The sequence below is a fragment of the Xyrauchen texanus genome, chromosome 35 (genome assembly GCF_025860055.1).
Source record: "Xyrauchen texanus isolate HMW12.3.18 chromosome 35, RBS_HiC_50CHRs, whole genome shotgun sequence".
Lineage (NCBI taxonomy): Eukaryota > Metazoa > Chordata > Actinopteri > Cypriniformes > Catostomidae > Xyrauchen > Xyrauchen texanus.
Genome location: NC_068310.1, coordinates 32,091,754 through 32,112,470, shown reverse-complemented (window position 1 = coordinate 32,112,470; position 20,717 = coordinate 32,091,754). Strand labels below are relative to the sequence as shown.

At 35.9% G+C, this 20,717-nt stretch overlaps 3 protein-coding genes across 7 annotated transcripts in view; all 3 read right to left on the bottom strand.

Moving 5' to 3' along the window:
• Positions 1-20,717, bottom strand: part of LOC127628401 (homeobox protein Hox-C1a-like) — a 100,590-nt gene that overhangs the window by 73,539 nt on the left and 6,334 nt on the right. Inside the window, exon 1 of one of the 5 annotated variants that reach the window (XR_007968658.1) lies at positions 7,287-7,387. The exons of 1 other annotated variant lie outside the window; for it this stretch is intronic. The gene's annotated coding sequence lies outside the window, so the exon portion shown is untranslated. Of the gene's footprint in view, positions 1-5,056; positions 5,453-7,286; positions 7,388-20,717 lie in introns of those variants that run through there. 3 more of the 5 variants (XR_007968656.1, XR_007968657.1, XR_007968660.1) reach the window with 3 other exon arrangements.
• On the bottom strand, positions 9,033-13,189 carry LOC127628403 (homeobox protein Hox-C8a). Its single transcript, XM_052105127.1, has 2 exons — positions 12,483-13,189; positions 9,033-11,145 (listed from the first exon to the last, which is right to left on the bottom strand). The coding sequence occupies exons 1-2, from the start codon at positions 12,916-12,918 to the stop codon at positions 10,829-10,831; spliced, it is 753 nt and encodes a 250-aa protein (XP_051961087.1). The 5' UTR covers positions 12,919-13,189; the 3' UTR covers positions 9,033-10,828.
• LOC127628402 (homeobox protein Hox-C9a-like) lies at positions 15,946-19,201 on the bottom strand. Its single transcript, XM_052105126.1, has 2 exons — positions 18,615-19,201; positions 15,946-17,432 (listed from the first exon to the last, which is right to left on the bottom strand). Exons 1-2 carry the CDS (start codon positions 19,180-19,182, stop codon positions 17,188-17,190), a joined length of 813 nt encoding a protein of 270 aa, XP_051961086.1. The 5' UTR covers positions 19,183-19,201; the 3' UTR covers positions 15,946-17,187.

The window sequence follows — 20,717 nt, the reverse complement described above, 5'->3', positions numbered from 1 at the left end:
CTAATTGAAGCTATTTGCCGCAGTTTACATGTTTTCAACGCACATTTTGTTCACCCTTCATTTCATTTTTCCTTCTCCGCATTAAATAACTGAAACTTAATGTGCTGACACACTTGCTGATACACATGTATTATTATTTTCACTGTGACGAAGGACTAGACTAGATTTTTTTTTCTCTGATTTCCTCGGGCTTTCTGTCACTGAAGGGGAAACGTCTGTGCCTTTCCTTTATCCATTTGTAATGTATTGATGATTTCAGTAGTAAAAAGAACCTGAGGAAGGAGGGGGAAGGGGCATCATACTAAAAGAATGCGTCAAACGCGCCTTGGTGCAATAAAAGTCACAAAACCAACTGAGGACTTCCAGCTCTGGGGCAATTACCCCTTTGAATGTATGGGGGCTGTGCAGGGAGTCTCTTATCTTGTGGATAGAAAGCTGCTCATTTTTTAGCATGTAACTTTTAAGGAACGATACAGAACGAATATTTAAAAATAAAAACTTCTATGGGACAAATTTGCAAAAGTAAAGAACTTTCACTACATTCATATTTTCATAAATAATTTTTACGATTTGTTTGGGACCATATTTATAAATAATGGCTTTACTGTTGAACAATACAAATACAAGTAGTGCTTTATTTGAATGCTAGCAGGTTTATTATAGCTATATGGTCCGTTTATATCCATATATTCTAGATGGAATCAGTAGTGGAAAAGGGGATGGTTTTAACCGAATGGTTTAGGGTATGCTCCATGACCTTAATGCAGGCCACATGACAGAAAGTGTGAGGCCAAGAACAGTGGTTTAGAAAGTGGTCAGGAAAACAAGAGATTGACAAAATAGCAAAATTTACTTTCAGCCTGACAGGTAAAAGGGGCTGTTTAACAGCTATAAAACAAGCTAATCTGCTTATCGATTGACTAGGATATACATAAACATTGTTGCCTATCCTATCCTATATTGCAGCCTTAACTAAATCCGGTTTTAATCAATATACAAAACTGACTTAAAATCTTTTTGATAGGTTGTAATATTTTAGACAAAAATCAGATCCACAAAATTTAACTCTATTGGTAAAGTTACAATTTTACTATATTGCTATAAACATTAAGGTAAGTGATATTCATCAGTTTTGGACTACTGAACAAATTATTTTGCAATGTTTATTCATTGACATTTTTTTCTACAAGAAAAATATTATTATCATTATTATTATTACGAAGGTTTTTATACCTGGTTGTTATAAAAGTAACAATGTGAAGAAGAAAAAAAAAACGAAAACAAAAAACAAACAAAAAAAGACATTACAAGCCGCTTAAGTATACAATACATTTATAATAGCCTGTTTATGAGGACGAAAATACTACCATGGCTATTACTATTATTACATTTACAATAATACGCCATGCTGTGGAGAGAGGCAAATCTAAATAAAAGATAACAGTAATACAAATATTTTTTGCGGGAAAAGCGAGCGCGTTATCCTGTCAATCATTGCCTATTTTTGATTGTGAAAACTGAACAGATACCAGTTCCAATATTTGAAATGTACGTGTACATTTTTCACAGCTATCATTATCTTTTAAATAATGCAAATTATTTAATTATTAAATTAGCGAGACGAAACTGAATAATAAAAAAATAGTTTGGATCAGGAAGATACGAAGTTAAAAGCTAATCAGAAATGCATTATCAATTCTTACTGCATTCAATTGCTTCTAACATTTATATCGTTCGACGCATTGTTTGACTGAATTGAGAGATCAGATATTAAGTGTACGTCGTGTCTGTGCATGTCTGACTCTTTGATGTTCAATCGCATTACTCCAACGGCTTTGAACTGAAAGCGTTTGATGGTGATATATTTAATGTTGTGATCTATTTTACGGTATCAGTCTTGTGAATGAAGTAGTGAGTAAAACATATCACACTCAGTCTGCAGTTGGTATGCTGATGTGACTGGAGAGAACGAGCTTTAAGTGTTTTATTGCAGCCCTTTAGACAAATCACATGGTTGTGTTTTAGCGTTTGAAGAGGCAATAAATAGACATCCCGTTTGGTCTGTATTCTATTTACCCTTGACGAAACTACGCACACAGAAATGCGTCAAAATCTTACTTCCAATGTGTAATTTACTATGTGTGATATCATTATCAGGGGAAACAACAACAACAACAACCGCAAGAAGCAATGCACATACTAACTGCGATTGATAATGGTTTAGTCTGCCCATAATCCAGAGTTAAATGAATGTTATCATTGGCCTATTTTTTGTTAAGGCTTTTCACAATTGCAAATTCCTCCGCTGAGTACCTTAACTTGTTATTCAAAGCCCAACTTTCCAAGCCTGTCATCGTTGTCGATGTATCTATGCAAAAACAAAATCCTTAATAGTAACATGACAGTTGTAACAGAGATCTCATATGCAGCTAAGCACTTACAGCAACACACGAACCCGAAGGGGCATTATGCTTTTAACTAGCACAAGATAATTCAGTGAAATTATGTGGCCGTGTAATGACCTCCATGAATAAGATGATTTGATGTGGAGCGAATTCACATTGACCTGCGGTTCTTGTAAGGAAATGTTTGGAATTGAAAGTTAGCCTGGAATTTGTTTTCAGTTTCATGTCAACTCTGAATTATGCCTTCTATTATTAAAATTAAATAGCAGTGGCAGACACAAGATTGGCTCAAAGTTTACGCAAATGATAGTTATATGGTAATAAATGTGACATTTTCATCAACTTATTTAGAACATTGTTATTAACATTAAGAATAACTGTAATACACAAATGAACCAATCTTAGGCATCTTATAGGCGCAGAGACATGGATTACTTAAATCGGCTTTAGTTTGATTCCAAACAAAAGCTTTCCCATAACGGTGGCAAAGCGTAGACTCACAGGCAGTATAGACTCTATGTCGTGAAAAAACTCCACTCCACTCTCTCTCTCTCTCTCTCTCTCTCTCTCTCTCTCTCTCTCTCTCTCTCTCTCTCTCTCTCTCTCTCTCTCTCTCTCTCTCTCTCACACACACACACACACACACACACGCACACGTCTAAATGGGGACATGCCATAGACTTCTATAGTTTTTATATAAAGCTAATTATATAAACTATAGACTAACCCACACCCAAAACCTAATAAACAATACAGGTTTTTGTTAGTATGGATAAATGAGGACGTCCCAAAATGTCCACAAAGGAAGATTGGTTGCTATTTGCTCACTTCTTGGTACAAATTTCTTTCAAAACTGTAAACACACATCGACAAGCCACATGTGAGCATTCTGCCTCAATGAGTCAATTTTCTCAGTTTTGAAATGTGTTTAAAATAGTTCTCTAAATATATATATTTTTTTCCTTCAGTGTCTTTAAAAATCATCCTGTGGTCAGAACACGTAGGCCTACTCGCTATTTCACAAACAAAATGAATGTTGAACTAATACAAAAACGAAATAAAACGATGTTTCTAACATATCCATTGACAAATTCATGTGTTTACCAGCGAAAGTTTCATGTACATGAAAATTGGTTGCATTATTGACAGTTTTTTCCTTCTGTTTTTCCACATAACAGCCTCAAGCATGGACTTCAAGAGGCCCATAACGGAAGGTCGCAGCTCTCGTTTTTTGAACAGCGGACATTTTCAACTGTTTTTACTAAGATGCTACACAATAAGAACAAAACATGTTGGCTGGCTAGATTTTAAAAACGTGTTTGTTATTATTGTCTCTGTTATCGTGACATAACATTTGGCAATAAACATTGTGCTCTGCTGTTTTTGTATTAGTGTTTTGAAATTAGTGTTTATAGCCTATTAATACTGGGTGTAAACCACCATATACACACAAATAAAAACATTATCTGGTTCAAGAAGTTTTTTGTATATTTGTTTTTTATAAGTTTATGATTGCTAGTGATGTAATGTTTGCACCTCATTTTGATGTAATTTATTATTTTAGTTAATATTATATGTAATATCATAATATCATGTTTTTTATTTCTATTAAAGAGACTTATATAACTACACCAGTATATGTCAGGAACATTTCTGATAAAAAAAATAAGATTTATGTGACCAGTAGCTCTCACTTTGGGCTCCGTATAAATGACTTGTATATGGAGCGGGCACAAGGTGGCAGTGTTGTTTGATTTCGTCTTCATGGAATGACAGCTTTGGACAAGTGTGTGTGTGTGTGTGGGCAGGTTTAAGTGGACTATTTTTTAGGTTACAAACTAGTAATTACAAGGGTTATGAGGACATATCTAGTGTCCCCATAATTCAAATGTCTTAAAAAACATACTAAACGAGATTTTATTGAAAACATTTTTTTTAGTTTAACCCTCACAAAGTATTTTTGTGAGGGTTAGGTTTAGGGTCATAAACAGCATAAGATCATTACGACTATGGAGAGTCCTAATAATGATAGCTGCACCAACATGGTGCCAAATGTAAATATATATATATATATATATATATATATATTAAATAATCAGGACTGAGACTAAAATTAATCTGCATTCCTCTACGACATAAAACAGAATGAGTGCACGTCATAGTCACCTAATATGGGTTCAGTATTGTCTTTGGTGAAAGGCCTAATATTTATCAACGCAATTGTACAGTCTCATTGATAATAATATAATACAATCACAATAATCACAATCGTAAACAGAACCTCTGAAAGCATGTTTTCAACCATTTACAAATAAGCTATATAACCCCAAACCACACCCGTAAGGACATAATTTATCTTGCGTATGCTTAAAAATAATCAACTAATTGTCGTTGAGACAGATAATACACTCAACAATAGGACCAGAAAGCAACAGCACAAGCCACTTGTAAATGAGGGGTTGTGTGTTCACAATCAATTAAGTTTTTGGGAAAATCCAGCGCAAATGGTTCCATAGGTTACATGCCACCAAATATAACATATGTTAGGCAAATAGCGTCGGATTCAAATATCGTGCTTAATATCAAATATCCATGTTGTGTAAGTGCGCGTTTGTTACAAGCCAATAAGCAACGTAGAATCATTTACTTACCAGCGTTCTCTGTCGTCTGTGTGACGCGCGTTTGGCGGTGTAGCGGCAGACAGATGATATGGCACGACAATAGGATCTAGGTCCCATTCTCCCGCAACATTGAAAATTGGTATCTTTCGAGGAGACAAAATGACATCTAGCCTACGTGCTCTAACTGCGTGCACTTCAGCTATCACTGCTGCGTTTTTCCTCTAGGGGAACAGATAGATAGAAAGAGGACTGGGGAGGCGGCGACGTCTGAGGACATTCAGTCATGACTAGCGACGAAACAGACGAGACAAGATGGTGTTACAGAGCATTTTAACATCCGCCTGAGATCGTGAGTGAAATGAAAACGGGCGAAACGTCTAGTGGTCTAGATCATTTCAACACTACCGCGAGCTCGCTAGTCGATAGATGGTGAGATTCAGGGGACGACAACAGCACAAAGTTCATGTTCATAGAGTGAGTACCACGTGGTCTGACGCAACCAATGGCCGCGTGTATTCAGTCGTAAACTTTTATTACTTAGCTGTAAATTTCCCCCTCTAAACAACTAGGAATGTGTTACGTTTCACCCTCTCTCAAAGATCGCCTTTTCCATTTTCTTATTCGTTTTTTCCCCACTGCTTTGAGTTGATATCAACCTGTTTATTGGTCAAATTTTAATAATTACCCAAGATTAATATATACAGTAAACGTAAATGCAACTGGATAAAACTATGAGTTACAATGAAAAAGTGTTTTGGGGTGTGTGTCTATGACTGGTAAACCATATTTTTTCTCATCAGGCAAAAAGGAGAATGCCAACTGTATTGCATAATAGGACAAATATTGATCATTAAACATCCTATCTAATATAGCACATACCGGTGAGCTAATTTTAGTCATATGGCCATTTTCACATTTATCCCGTCTGACAATTTAGAGGTGTTGTTTGGCCTTGTTGCTCACAGACAACACAAGCTGGTTTAGCCTATGTCTGCAGCATGTCGAAGTACATCACATAACTTATTATACTTTATAAAAACATAATAGAACACGTTATACTAAACTCAAAATCTTTAGGATACAGATAGTCCTCAATCCTATACGATACAACAGGCTAATCTCTTGATCATGTCAATCATTAAGCATTTGCAAGAAAAAAAATAAAAGCATAATTATCACAGAGAGACAGGACTCATGCGTTCACTTTGTCAGAACCTTATCTCATAAAAATCATAATAGTTACATTTTGATGAATTTATAATAACAAGTGTTTCTGTAAACAAGCGCAAATTAAAGGGTGAAGCAAATGGTCGCTTAACCATGCAAGTCTTTCTTTTTTTTAAATGATTATTATTTTTATAAATAATTATTATATTTATTTATGCTATATTTTTAAACAACCGTTTAAATAATAATAGTAATAATAAAATGAACAACTGTAAAGATCTGTCCGACTCCTTCTGCTCAAATATCTCAATTATTCTACACAACAAATAACATGCAAAACGAAGTCACCTGTCTTCTCTAAAATGAAGTCCCCTCTCAAAAATATCAGATTATGTTGATCAGAATATTAAAAATGTAATTCGGTTGAAACAATTGATTAAATTATGCTATTTTAAACATGTCCAAGTCTACCATTGTGTGAAAATATAAGAGTTTCTATAGAATGTAGTATTATGATGCAAGTATAGGTGAAACACTCTAATTTTTTTTAACGTTTACATTATTCTTAACGAGCTAATGCTATTTATCAACACACAAATTGGCCATTTGTTTTCTTTTAACGAAATTCGTTATGACTGGTTAATTGAGTGGTATCTGAAACATTTATTGGAAGCTGATATTATTAAAATGGACATATGCATGTACCTTCTTTCAAACATCCGTCAAATAGTTTTTTGCAATACATGATATGTTTCAGACAAGTCTGTGCATGCTAATTTGTAGTTAATACGTAAAAACATGATTTGTTGATTTATTAAACAACCAAGGCAATTTAACACCAAGGGTTTTGTGACTATCTCAAATCATTGTGACTTACTTTTCATAAAAATAATCTACAAAGTTCACAGACTGAAAAATTGAACAAAGCATCCAAGTTTTTTCTTTAATTAAAACTTTTGCACTCTTCTTTTTCTAAAGTCTGACAACACAAACATAATGCAAATCGTTGTACATATATTATAACCTTCTCTCTAAACAAGAAATAAAGATAAAAAACGCACAAACGCATGCATGCACACTTGCATATACATACACGTAAGAAAGCATCCCCAGGTCCACGTTGGTTCCATTGTCACTTATTCTAGTTTGTCTGCACTGCACGGAAATCAAAAGGCAAAAACGTCTGCCCGGATACGACACTGCCGGGTTTACACCACCAATAAAGTTTACTGCAGGTATAGTAAAGGCCAAATTTGGAATGTAACAGCAGTGCTATATATAGGCTATATACAATGGCAAGGCAGACGGACAATGACCACTGCAATTGTCACTACAAGAACGTCCTGAAAATGCTTATTCCTAAACTAAAAATGTATTTTTAAAAACAGTGGATTAGCTACGATATACCACACACACACACACACACACACACACACACAGCACGCATGCACGCACACACACAAAGGGAAAGTGAAAAGAGTAATAACGTTAATCCTTATTATCAGTAATACAACCTCGTTTCAATGCAAACGTAAAAAAATTTTTTTGAAAAAAAGTATGACTATTCATTTTGGGAGAACCACCGTATTTTTTACGTGAATGTTTCTATATACTTTGAAGCATTCTTAGTATTTCTGTTGTTTTAAGATAATCTAAAGGTAGGCAAATCTATAATTTCCTATTAATAAGGATCTGGCATTTTCCCGCAAATAACAAAGCATGAAAACCTGAAAGCTTTCAGGTTTGCTTTTGGAGTGGTCTATAATACCCCGTAACTCTCTTTGGTATTGAAACATGCGGTTCACCCTTAATCTCTATGATTATATTTATTTTTATATTTTTATTTGGCTCTGATGCCATCAATTACGACTGCTTTATTAGGCACTAGACCCTTGTTATGACCTGTTATTGCCTGTTGTAAAGGAGACGACACTTTCAGCCCTCGCACGTAATGTCGGCCACATTACGATTTTCACGACGATAGCATATATTATTTTTGTACATCAAAACATTTTAAACATGCATTTCATTCATCTCTGTTACTAATTTGATTTCAGAATTTGTGCTGAATAACTAAATGTTCCTCATGAATCTTGTCGTTTCTGATTAAGGAAGATAATGACATTGAAAATATATTTGCTCTTGTATACTTCAGAAGGTGTCTTCAGTGCACAAATCTATTCTTACTCTAAATAAGACTTCCATATATGTCTTTTTGCACAGACATAGTTGGCTATATAAATAAGACATTCCTCGGTCATGGAACGGAAGGTTAATGACAGTGAGTTTTGTTAGCCAACAATTTGGTCAGGTTGCTGGACAAAACATTATACCTTGTGTTCGTTCTGGGTTTACTCACAAAACTCTTTTTAATTAGCCAGAATAAAAGAGGATATTCTAATGCATGTACAGGATTTTGGTTACTTTCAACTGACGTTCAGTTCTCTCATAGAAGACCAGCACAGGTGCAGACAAAGGAGATCTTCAAGATGTCTCCTGGCAAGGCAGTGCTGTGAGTACAGAACATGTGACCTGTCCGTAGATAGCTTGCAGTCTACTGTTTGTTTCCGTCTGTTATTTTGTTATTTTGCTTTGAGGAAACTTCAGTAGGAATCAAACCAATTTATTTTCATTTCATTATTATTTATTTATGTTAATGTTAATATTAATGAAATTAATTAAAAAAATAAATTTCAGATGTTATAGTTAAGGTATAGTTGTATGGATCGGTTGGTTATCCCGGTGAAAAGACTCATAAACATATATCTAGGGATCTTTAAGACAAAATAGGCTATATTTTCTGTGCTCATCATAATGAATAGTAAAATTCGACATACTTGACAATAAAACAACAGATAAAAGCATGATATTAATTTATTTGCACAATATAGAACTTATTTATCACACAATTTAGCTTGGACAGATAATGATACTTGTCCTTATCACTGAGAATCAAGTCAGAGAATCAACCCATTAAATCTCTAATGACATTGACAACAAAGAAAACTGTACTAGCTGTACGCCGAGCACCAGAGATTGAGTTGCATTATTTTTTCTTTCTTTTAACGATGTGAGGACACATTTTGTTGAGTGATAAGGGCATCCATTTGCACATATATTCAAGTCCAACATCTTTTTCAATTATAAAACAGATCATAGTGCTGTACGTATGATTATTTTATTTAACCATTTCAGACATCACACAGATTTGTAATATTGTCTATACAACAATACCATAGGCCCTACCATCTAAATTTCCTCATTGTGGATGCTGGAGAAAGAAGCTGTTTTGGATATTTTGCGACTTCGATGTTTTGTCAACAAGTGGAATCAAGCAAAAATGAGACGTGAGAGAATGAGCCATCTTGTTTATTCTTCTGTTGATTTCAACAACAACAATGGCTTGGACACACGAATTTCTATATTCACACGAGGAACACCAGTAAAACGAGCATACTGATAACAGCAATATATTACAGGACGTACAAGAAGATTATAGCCTACTCAGTGCAATTCAAAGTCTACGCTATCACACTAGCACGATAAAATGACGTTTTCCCCTTATAATGTAGGGTAGTAATTAATGTATTTGATCATCTACACATGAATGTGCATTTCTATAGGCAGTTTAAGTTGTTGGGGGAAATGTCTAAATATTTATTACAAAGCAATGCCGTAGCATGTAGAATAAACTAGCAATTCATTCTTGCCAGCAAGGCTTTGTTTTAGGTAGTGCCGTGAAACAATCTCTTAGAATTGTTAAATTGGCTTTGAGCAAATTGTGTCTTTCTAAGACTTCAAAAAGCTTGATAATAGTAAGTGGTTAAAGGGTAAATTACATAACTTAGGTTTAATACACTAAAAAAGAGTCTATGAAAAATCTAGGTAGAAATGTATATTGCAAATTTCCCATGATTAGGTAGCTTCTCTCGAGATTTTCAAACGATTGCAATCTCTGGTAAGTCCAATAAAATGATAAAAAAAAATAAAATACAAATTGTAACCTCACCTACTCACACAGAACAACAAAGAACAGTTAAGTAATCGATAAAGTATGTGAAATACAGAATGCATTTTCTACACTTGACGTCGCCTTTCTCAGTACAGTGGCATTAATGCAGTATTGCCATATTCGGATTTCTGAAATTATATTACACCAAATAAACAGTCTATCCTTCTGTCAATATGTTTTCCAATACCAGCATGTTGTGGCTTTACTTTTATATATACAAGACCAACATTTTTGTGACAAGCTGATATAATTATTTCATTATTTCAATTGGTTGCATCTCGTAACAATTAGTCACTTTTATTCCCCAGACATATCAAGTATGGAATAAATGTTAAACGCAGTTGGATGTTAATCATGCTGCTTACATTTCCCTAAATAAAATGATGGGTTATTGTGTTTCTGGTAGACGACCACTTTGAGTAATTTGTCAAATACACATCAACTTTTGGCTAATGGTAAAAGTCCTCTTGTGTTGGTTAGAAAAAGCGCCTTTTTCCTCTTTGGGCAGGTTTTAGGGTACTTTTGTATGGAGGGGGATTTTCTCACTTTTTGTCTTCTGTTTCATTGCCCATTCGCGAGACCTCTTCAATATCTGCCATATAACCATAAAAAATACCATAAAATCACTCTTTGCTTTCCTCTTTCTCTTCCGTTTCCTTTTCTTCTCCTTCCTCCACCTCGCCGTCTTCGTTGCCTTCTTCTTCGGCCTCCGCCTCAGTCTCTCCCCTCTGGCCCGGAAATTTGTCTTTGTTATTTTCTTTTTTCCACTTCATTCGGCGATTCTGAAACCAAATCTTCACCTGCCTTTCAGTTAAGCTCAGTGCATGGGACACCTCAATACGGCGCTTGCGGGTGAGATATGGGTTGAAGAGGAACTCTTTCTCCAGCTCAAGAGTCTGGTAACGGCTGTATGTCTGTCTTCCATTGCGTCTCCCAGGAGCTTTGGAGTGAAATGAGAATTTCTGTCATTTACATGCCTTTACTGCTTCGTTATTATGCCATTAACTTATTCTGGTATATTACAATGACATCTAGATGTATTATGTACTAAGTTGCCATTGATATGTGTGCTTGACTGTTAAAAAAAGAATGAATGAACAATTCGTTGTGTTGTTTCTTTTTTATATTCGTAACACATACACACACACACACACACACACACACACACACACAGTGAAGACACACGTAGTGAGATATCTTGTGTCAGAATGTGCCTTATAGTCTATTATATATTATCTCTAATGCCACCGCCAACAGAAAATATTAATATTAATGAATCTGAATCTTGGACAGCCATTTGCAAATAATTGCAAATCTCGTCAAATTAAAAAATTGAAACGCTTCTATGCAAAGATTTTCTTTATTGTAGATATATGCTATGCCATTTGATTTCTCTCATAAATGTGTTGTCTCTATCTTCGAGGTTAGACAGCAGTTATAATTCATGTCAGTAACGCACGTGCCCGTGCGCGCACACAGACACACAAACACACGTAAAATTCTTCATTGTATCCGCCACTCAAACAAAAGAAATGGATGGAAACCATCATGTCTTCATTCATGTTCTTTAAGAGATAGTTTCTAATTGTAACTTTTGATAGTATTAGAATTATTTTATTTTAGAATATCGTTTGATCATCATTAAGCTTTATTCTAATATTTAACGAGTTTTAGACTAAAAGCTAACGATCAGAAATGTTCTCTTATATTTGTTTTGCGTCAGCAGGAAGGAAACGCAGACCAATGTAAGCAATCACTTTAAACGTTTGAACGTCACTTTAAAGAAACGAATTGCACGACTGTCACCTGTCGACCCCTTACAACCTCATTATAGGCTACTTTTATTATTACTATTATACTACTACACATTACAATTACGAATATCACATCGTGTCCCATTAATAGTCACAAATGTGGCAAGGCAAGTGGTTATTTCAAACTGTGGCAAGACTAGTAATCTGAGTTCGGATAACCTCAATTTCTTTTGACATTAAAGAAAAGCTCCCTCGCAACACAATGTAGCCAACAGGCAAAACCTCTGCATTCGTTCTACAGATAAGCAGTGAATGTCTAGTGAGGCGAACAAGTGCGAAGCATGCATATTACAGCCATTATTAAGTACCATTTGCAGCATGAAAATTATACTCTCCATCTCGGTTAATACTCTTGGTAACCACGCTACATGATAATAAGGCTTTAACTCACTGACGCATAGTCACACAGAGACAAACAAATGACAGTTGATTGAACATAATGTGAAATAGTAATTATTCTAACCGTGAGGCCGCATCCATGGGAACATGAGGCTCGGAGAGGAGTTTTGACTTAAGTGGCCTTGTCCTTCTCCAGGGTTAGTGCTACTGGATGATTTACAGTCTGGGTATTGCGCTAAGCTCGCCTCTTGCTGGGTACCATAAAGCGGTTGCCTCGGAAGGGCTTCATATCCATAAAATTTCGTTGCGTCTCCGTGACATGCCAATGCACATGGGTTCTGTTGATAACCAGGGTTGGAGATACCTGTGGTTCCATGATGGAAAAAGTCCTGTACGTGATGCGACGGGTGTTGAAACCCCGGCGCAGCTGCTCCATGTCCGTACACAAGCGTGTGGCTTCGGGCAACACTCTGTGGAAACCTGCAGTCGTAGTAAGTTGGCTCTAGTGTTTCCCCGCCTTTGTATTTGGAAAAAAGTGGATTAACAAAATACGAGCTCATGTTTATCTAGCATTAAAAAGAGTCAGTCTGTTTGAAAAAATAGTCCCCTCTCTCAATGGTGGCAACCTATTGTTGCCGTTCCGAATGGCATGCAACGCAGACAGAGCAACCGGAACTAGATGGAGAAATGCTGCCCCTTTGGACAATCTGAGGCAGCTCCCACTTCAGCTCCCCTCGCTTAGACTCTCTCTCTTCCTATCGCCACCCTTTTCCTTTTGCAGCCTCAAATCATGGCGTGAACAGTGAATGTGTGTTAAGGTTAAAGCTGGCTAGCTCCGACAGCTCAGTCACAAGCTCTTACTTTTTTTGCCTCCCACCCAACCACCCCCACTACAATGAGCCCCCTCCACCACCACCCCTTGTCCCCTCCACCCCACCCTTTGCCTCCTCATCTTTCCAGAGCGTCCACAGGCTTCTACCTTGAAGGGGCAAACTACGTTTACATTTTTTATTGAATGAGAACGGCTGCACGTAGTAAATGAGACATTGAGGGTTTTAATGACTTTCAGAACTTAACACAGGTTATGGCAGCTTCACGCTTTTTAGTCCCACGGTCACTTCTGCACAGTTTTTATCTCAAAAAGACCATATATATACATGTATCATTACATGTAAACTCTCATAGGTTTATAAGGCTGTGTGTCGAGCCATAACCCACAGGAACTACGGTACCCAAGAGTAACAGTTCAAACTTTTCTCAGTCCAGCGCCACAATTTGAGGCGTTATTATGAAGATGACTGACACCAATATATAAGTTGAAATGATCTAATATTAGAAAACAGTGAAATACAATAATAATTAAGATCATTATTATCATTTTCATTATTATTATTATTATTATTATTATTATTATCATCATCATCATCATCATCATCATCATCATCATCATTATGTAAAATTGTGACAATTAATGTTGACGGTTTCTTTGTTTATCTGAATTATACTTCCAACACACACACGCGAATTGCGAGAGAGAAAGCTGAACACGCAAGCCTCTCTTGGCCCTCCTAAACCGTACTAAAAAGTTGTAAATCTGCCGCACTGACACAATAAAATTTCACAATCGATGCCTCGTTATTTCACTAGACATATTAATGGCTGGTTGTTTATTTCATCTTGACTAATTCAGAGTCCTTCCCAAAATATGAGCACATGGTTTTGTGCCGCTATTTTACCATTTTTACACTTTGTTGTTAAACGGTAGAGGCGCAATGAAGACATTTATAGACATCTCACAGTCTATAAAGATGCAGATTCTAGGTTATTGTTTGTCACAGTTACAGGAGCATAGCCACAATGCAATACCAGGAACCTATATATAAACCAATTATAAAGAAATTATATATAGACTGAAATAAAAAAATCATAGCCTATTAATTCAAGTTTGCCCAACATTATAATTACTTTAAATGACTGAACACATATTATTATTGATTTTTATTAACAATTTACAAATGTAACACTTTGTTAAATTCTGCCTGTGTGTTTGTTTTCCTTTTTCGATTTTCTTTTTGTTTACCTTCTTAATCTGACATTTAATAACCTAGTTATTAAAACAATGTAATCTTTCAAGCGTTACGTAAATGTAATTTAGGTGTCCTCGGTCGTATCTGAGGGTTGGTAGGTGAATCAAAAAAGTATCACAGATAAACAGACCTTTTTCAAAAATAAATGTGTACAAAAGTAAATAAATGGAAAGCACATCCAGCGATGTAAATCACAACTCACACGAAACAAACAATTTGTGTTATGATTTTCCTGTCTTCAATGAATTATATCAGCTATGGAGGAAGCACATTGCATTGTGTGGAGGTTAAAAAAAAAAGTCCACATGTTTGTTATACAGCCATCAGAGAGTTACACGGATTTTTAACAAAAACAAAAGACTATAGACCCTATAGGGAGTGTTAAAAAAGGTTCGTTATATTAAAACTCGGGAATATCTAACGAAACTTAAATACATTTAAAAGGAACAATTACTGTCGGCTAATAATTAGCGATAAAGGTGTATATGTATAGCTTCATTGCTTAAGCGTGTTGACATCTATTTTTTTATTTTATCCAAAAAAGGATTAACAACGACAGCCATTCATTCTATCAGCACTTTTCTTGCAGTCCACTCCCAGGCCTCAGCGGCTCAAAATGCGTTAACTGTGATTCAATAGCGCCATCTAGCGTGCTTGGGGAAACTTTTCCTTGAGGGAAGTATCATTGACTGGAGGCCAAGGCCATAAACTTTGTGCCGCAATGTAGCCTATAGAGTAATCAAAATAAAATTGAATAGTGACAAAAAGCCTATTTTGAGGCTAAATAAATAGGAAATTTTTGACCGCAAAAACAAGTAACACTCTTTGTAGTACTGTATATGTGGTTTAAAGGCCTTACAACACCCATTCTGTAAAGTGTGTGTTTAGCACGTGTTAAGTAAAAACTAAGGATTTCGAGTTTAGTGTATTTAAATGGCTTGGAGTGACTCTTCAATACATCTGTGGCTGTTGGTGGATAACGACTGCCTCTAGTCCAACGGACTAAATGGATCTGCACAACCCTGAAAGCGTCCACCACCAATGTCCATTAAACCATAAAGTAATTTAGCCCAGACGTCTAGCCAGTTAGCCAGGTTGGCTTTGTTCGTCTGCATCTGAGACAAACAACACAAGCTTCAACAGGGTTGTAAAACTAGCATTTTTGTTCTGGGCGGAAACGTAGTAGATCGGGCTTTGAAATCACCACATCCTGTTCGTATTGTTAAGACTCACAAAAAGGCAATTTCAGCCGAGCGCAGGAAGCAAGTGCTAAACATATTAACGTTAATTATATCAATACCACAACTCCAACGCAGTATAAATAAACACAAAATGCACATTGTAAATTAGGTTCATATTTCAACAAATGGGAACATACACCGTAGCCATCAAATGCTCAAACGCTTTCGCTAATTGAGAATTTGGTCTGATACAAATAACCCATTAGTGTTGCATTGGTAGTATTATTTGTTTATTTATTTTTGCACTTTGTTGTTAACATTTCAAAAGTTGTTCAATAAATATGTATATATTTTGTCGCCATAACATATAATCTCAACCTCATAATGAAACACCGGTAAACTCGGAGTTTTGTCAATGTTATAAGTTTAACCTGTAAAATGAAATCCCATGAAAAAAAGACAATAATAATGTTGATAATAATAATAATAACAATAAACTGTTAATATCGTAATTTAATTTTCAAAACCAAATAAATGTATATATATGTGTGTGTGTGTGTGTGTGTGTGTGTGTGTGTGTGTGTGTGTGTGTTTTATTAATATTGAGCTTTGTCTTTTATTATATATACAATTTGATATATATATATATATATATATATAGCCTATATATAAAAAGACAAGGCTCCAAATTAATAAAACAATGTTTTAGTGCTATAGGAAACAGGCTTCCAATGAAAGTTGCAAATATGACATTAAGGCACGATAGGTGGTGGATGAGGCGTTTAGGTGTTTCATCTTTTCGAGATGTGCAGTTTTTAGATTTCGGTATACTGGCATATTCATACTGCCTACCCATTTACAAAAGCCTTGCCATCGTGCACTAATTCCAACCTCGATACTTTCCAGATGAGAACATTGCCTGCGTAGGCCAAACTCCAACAGCCTGTTTTTGCAGCGAATGTCTTTTTTATGCAGTCAAATAATTGGAATAAGACACAAAGTCATATTTACATGGTTGTATATATTTGTATATATATCTACAATCTATGATGTAACTCTTTTAACAGTTAAAGAATGTAAACTACACAAACAGGTACACCAGAAACAAACTAAGTACATCGACGTAAACACGTATATTGTTTGAACTACAGATTTGTTATTCTTTATAAAATACTCGGCTTTCAAACCTCCTAAAATAACGGAAGCATAGAAAAGAAACAATCACGTAGAGAGCATAAATTAAGAAATTGAAAATAAAGTTCAAGTATTTTCTCGCTGAAACTTCGGGCATCCTCTGTGTAGAGTCCACATTTGTGTTTGTGAGAAAAGAAATGTTATGTAAATCCACACTACATTTAGCCTACTATTAATATGACTCAAGGCAGGATGGTAAAATTACACTTATATTAAATCATACTTGAATCACCACGTTGTAAAGGATATCCATATGGAAATTCGTTTGCTCCGTTCCTGGTATGGACCGAAGGTGCTAAATGTTAGACTCGTGACGATACTAAATGATGATATTCCTTTAGTCTGCATCCAACAAATTACTTTTGATTTATTGTTCTTTACTGTCGTTTTTTTCTTTGTTCATTTTCTTCATCTTCATCCTTCGGTTCTGGAACCATATTTTGACTTGTCGCTCCGTTAGGTTCAAGACTCTTGCTACCTCATATCTCCGGTCCCTTGTGAGGTACATATTGAATAAAAATTCCTTTTCGAGTTCGAGTGTTTGATACTTGGTGTATGGACAACGCTTCTTTCGGGTTGAGCGCGCGTGGATCCAGTTTGCCACGGGATTGTCTGAAAAAACAACATTTAAAAATAGTGTGATTAGGGACTGCTGTAAGCATACGTGTTGTCCAAAACAGATGAATATCCCATTTTACCGGATTATAGATCCAAACGTTTTCTTTCTTGATTATGACAGTCAATAGGATACTTGTGGAAAAAAAAAAAATATTTATGAACTGTAGCGCCTGACAACAGCTCTAGTTTAGGCAATCTTGATCAACAATTGCATTTTCAAGATTAATACCTAGAAATAGCAGATCATTTCATGGGTTGTCCCCCTCAGCTCTATTTGAAATGGCTTTGCAAACTCTTTAGAAGAGAGAAGTGGCGCCGTAAACTAGTGAATGTACCTATTTGCTTTATAGGCCCATAAAAAAAGAAAGCTTGTGACTCAAGCCTTCACAAGTCTGCGCTCAAAGTTCTGCTATGCAATTAATGCACTGTGAACATTCCACGTGTTGTTTCTCTATGTAAATTGTAACATGTTAAATTTATATGCAAATTGCATTTAATAGAGTGTTTCAAAACACCAGTATACCAACTTTCCCTGTTTACACATTTGTAATTAGTTTGACACCTTAATATTTATGTTGTCTGTAGCCCAAAAAGTGTATTTCAAAACAAGTCATATTAGTATTCATAGGTTATAATTAAATATATAACCCTTGAAATTCAAAATCGCATCCTCAAGGTAGGCTACACCATTTCTAAATTTGAAAGGATAATAAGTATCTTCCCATTTTTAACAGCTTGTATATTTACGACAAGCTAAAATTAATTTCTACCTCAAACAAAACATAGCTATACATTTAACGGTATCTTAATTGTATTATGGTAGTAATACTACTACTATTACTACTACTAATAATAATAATAATAATTAATTATAATAATAATAATAATAATAATAATAATAATGGCAAGGCTATTTCTTAACAGCACGTCACCATCTTTGCCAGACTTGTCTTTGAAGGAGATCATTTTTATAGCCCACTACCCGTTTTACAGCTTAATCCTATGGCGTTTATCATCAATGGATAGCCCCCAAAGCAGACTTGAGTCGGCCGTGTACAGCAGAGGATGAAAGAGTATAGAACCGTTTTACGACGGACAACAGCCAACCACCAAGCAAATGCAATAAACTGAGAAGCATCCCGTAACCGGTTGTAAACAAGAATGGCTTTAACTTACTTGGGTCTAATTCAGCCTTGTCGTCTTTGTGCTTCCCGGAAGACAGGCTCTCCGTCTCCGGCGATGGTGTGTTCTGTTGTTTTTCTATAATGTCGACGGCAGAGCAGTAGATATAATCCGTATAAGTGCGCCCGTTCGAGCCCAGACAGTCTCCAGCACGAGGATCCTGGAAGGTATCGGGCTTCAGCCCAAAGTGCCTGGTGTTCCCAGCATATGCTGGAAAAGACACTGTACCGGGAATAGGCTCCAGCCAAGAGCGAACATACCTTGTGTCTGTGCCTAGGTGATGTTGGTGAGTGTATGGATGGTAAACCACGGACGATTGGGAGTGAACAGGGGCCCAAGAGGTAGTAAAGACTGGTGGATTCGGGGCAAAGCTGCAGGACGGGTAATCCGCGCATTCCGGTACCAGTGGCGTCGGGCGTGAGCTGGAGGATATCGGACCAGTAGCTGAGAAACGACTCGCCAGAACATCCTCACTCTCATGGCTGATTAAAGAATCCACATAATAATTACTTATGGGACCCGTAGCCGACATGGCGACGTCTCCCTTCTCTTTTACATGCATCCGATTATTATATGGAGTGTATGTGTACTTTTTTATCTGACCGTAGAACAATCAAGACAGGTAATTATTTCAGAAAGCTTCTCCAGTTGGGATTGGACGCCTATGGGACACGTGATTACACCTACCCCCAGAAAAACTGCACAGCAGATCAATGCGCGTTCTCTTGGAACAGCAATGCACTACGAGCTTGCAGTAGGTTGCTTAATTCTACTGTTTTGTTTTTATTTAGTGCCTAAATACATGAACATGGTTGTATTTTAATATAATATGATGCGACTGATTAATGCGGATGGGTTACTGGTAGTCTTATAGAGCAGCATATTTTATGTCAACGGTTTTACAAAGGGCACTATTTGTTGGTGTAATCAATCTCTGTCGAGTGAATGCTACTGTGCTCTGGCTAGCGTTGTGCGCATCCCTCACTGAACAATATTATTAATTTAAAACTATTTTAAAAAATAAAATTATTGTTTAAAATTACAGTTCCACTATTTCTATTTAACAATCACTTACTGGAATGCATTTGACAAATACGGCTCTTATGCTGTCCAGAGGGTTGCCATTACGCACTAGAGTCCTATTTTCCACTAGTCTCGCTCATAAAATGTAGTTTGAAAAACGGGGTGGTGGGAATAACAAGACCCCTAAAAACGCACCACAACTGCGGCTATATTCGTCAAGTGGTCGTGCATGCTTTTATGTCCTTCAATAAATTTTTACGAGTACCATTTGATTGTTCATAAACGTGTCGTTAATAAAACTGCAGCCGAGTTCCTAGAAAAACATAAAACCAACACTATGCTTGTGAAAGAATTCTTATCAAACCTCTGTCAAAAAGGAAGAGGACGAGTGACTTTTTCTTTATCATCTTTTATAATCTTTACCAGTTTTACTGTGATGTTTGAAAATGCAGCTGCACCATAACCTAGACATATTTAGTCATTTATTTTTAATGCCCCCTCTTTTTATTTTTTCCCTATTTGTGTGTATATGTGTAATAAAACAATTTATCCAGTCCTATTAATTTTAATTCTAGTTATTGTGATGAAACATGGTTACAGTTATGGTTAACTGTAAAATAACGATACAATTTATTTTTTATTTACTTTGCTTGAAATTACTTATGAATATAATTTAATTCAATTACTTGTTTCCGTAGTTTCTAATTATTACCGCTCACAAATAATATATAGCCTTATCTGATTTAATGTAGTTATGTAATTGTTTAATTATATACCCCTTTTAACGCGTAGAAAACGACACATTTCGAATACAATTCTGTAAAAGTCTGAATCGTTACATTTCATATTTTTAGTTTGGTCTGAGCATATTTCGACACTTCGAACTATTGATTTTGGTCTGCAGTCATTGCCAGTGTTAGGCCCAGTATGAAACCGGCCACATGAGGTCAGTCTTTTTTCCCACACCTCGGTTGTCGATTTCTGAAGAAACATCAGATATTTATCAAAAACAAACTATATAACAATACGTGGTGTATAGTTCAAACTATTAACATACGTTACTGTTGCACTGCA

Excerpts from the sequence above, each read along its gene's own strand:
- LOC127628403 (XM_052105127.1), bottom strand. The coding sequence starts at position 12,918 with ATGAGCTCGTATTTTGTTAATCCACTTTTTTCCAAATACAAAGGCGGG. Across the intron at positions 11,146-12,482 it reads CCCATGGATGCGGCCTCACG|CTCCTGGGAGACGCAATGGA; the intron begins GTTAGAATAATT and ends TTCACTCCAAAG.
- LOC127628402 (XM_052105126.1), bottom strand. The coding sequence starts at position 19,182 with ATGCATGTAAAAGAGAAGGGAGACGTCGCCATGTCGGCTACGGGTCCC. Across the intron at positions 17,433-18,614 it reads CAAGGCTGAATTAGACCCAA|ACAATCCCGTGGCAAACTGG; the intron begins GTAAGTTAAAGC and ends TTGTTTTTTCAG.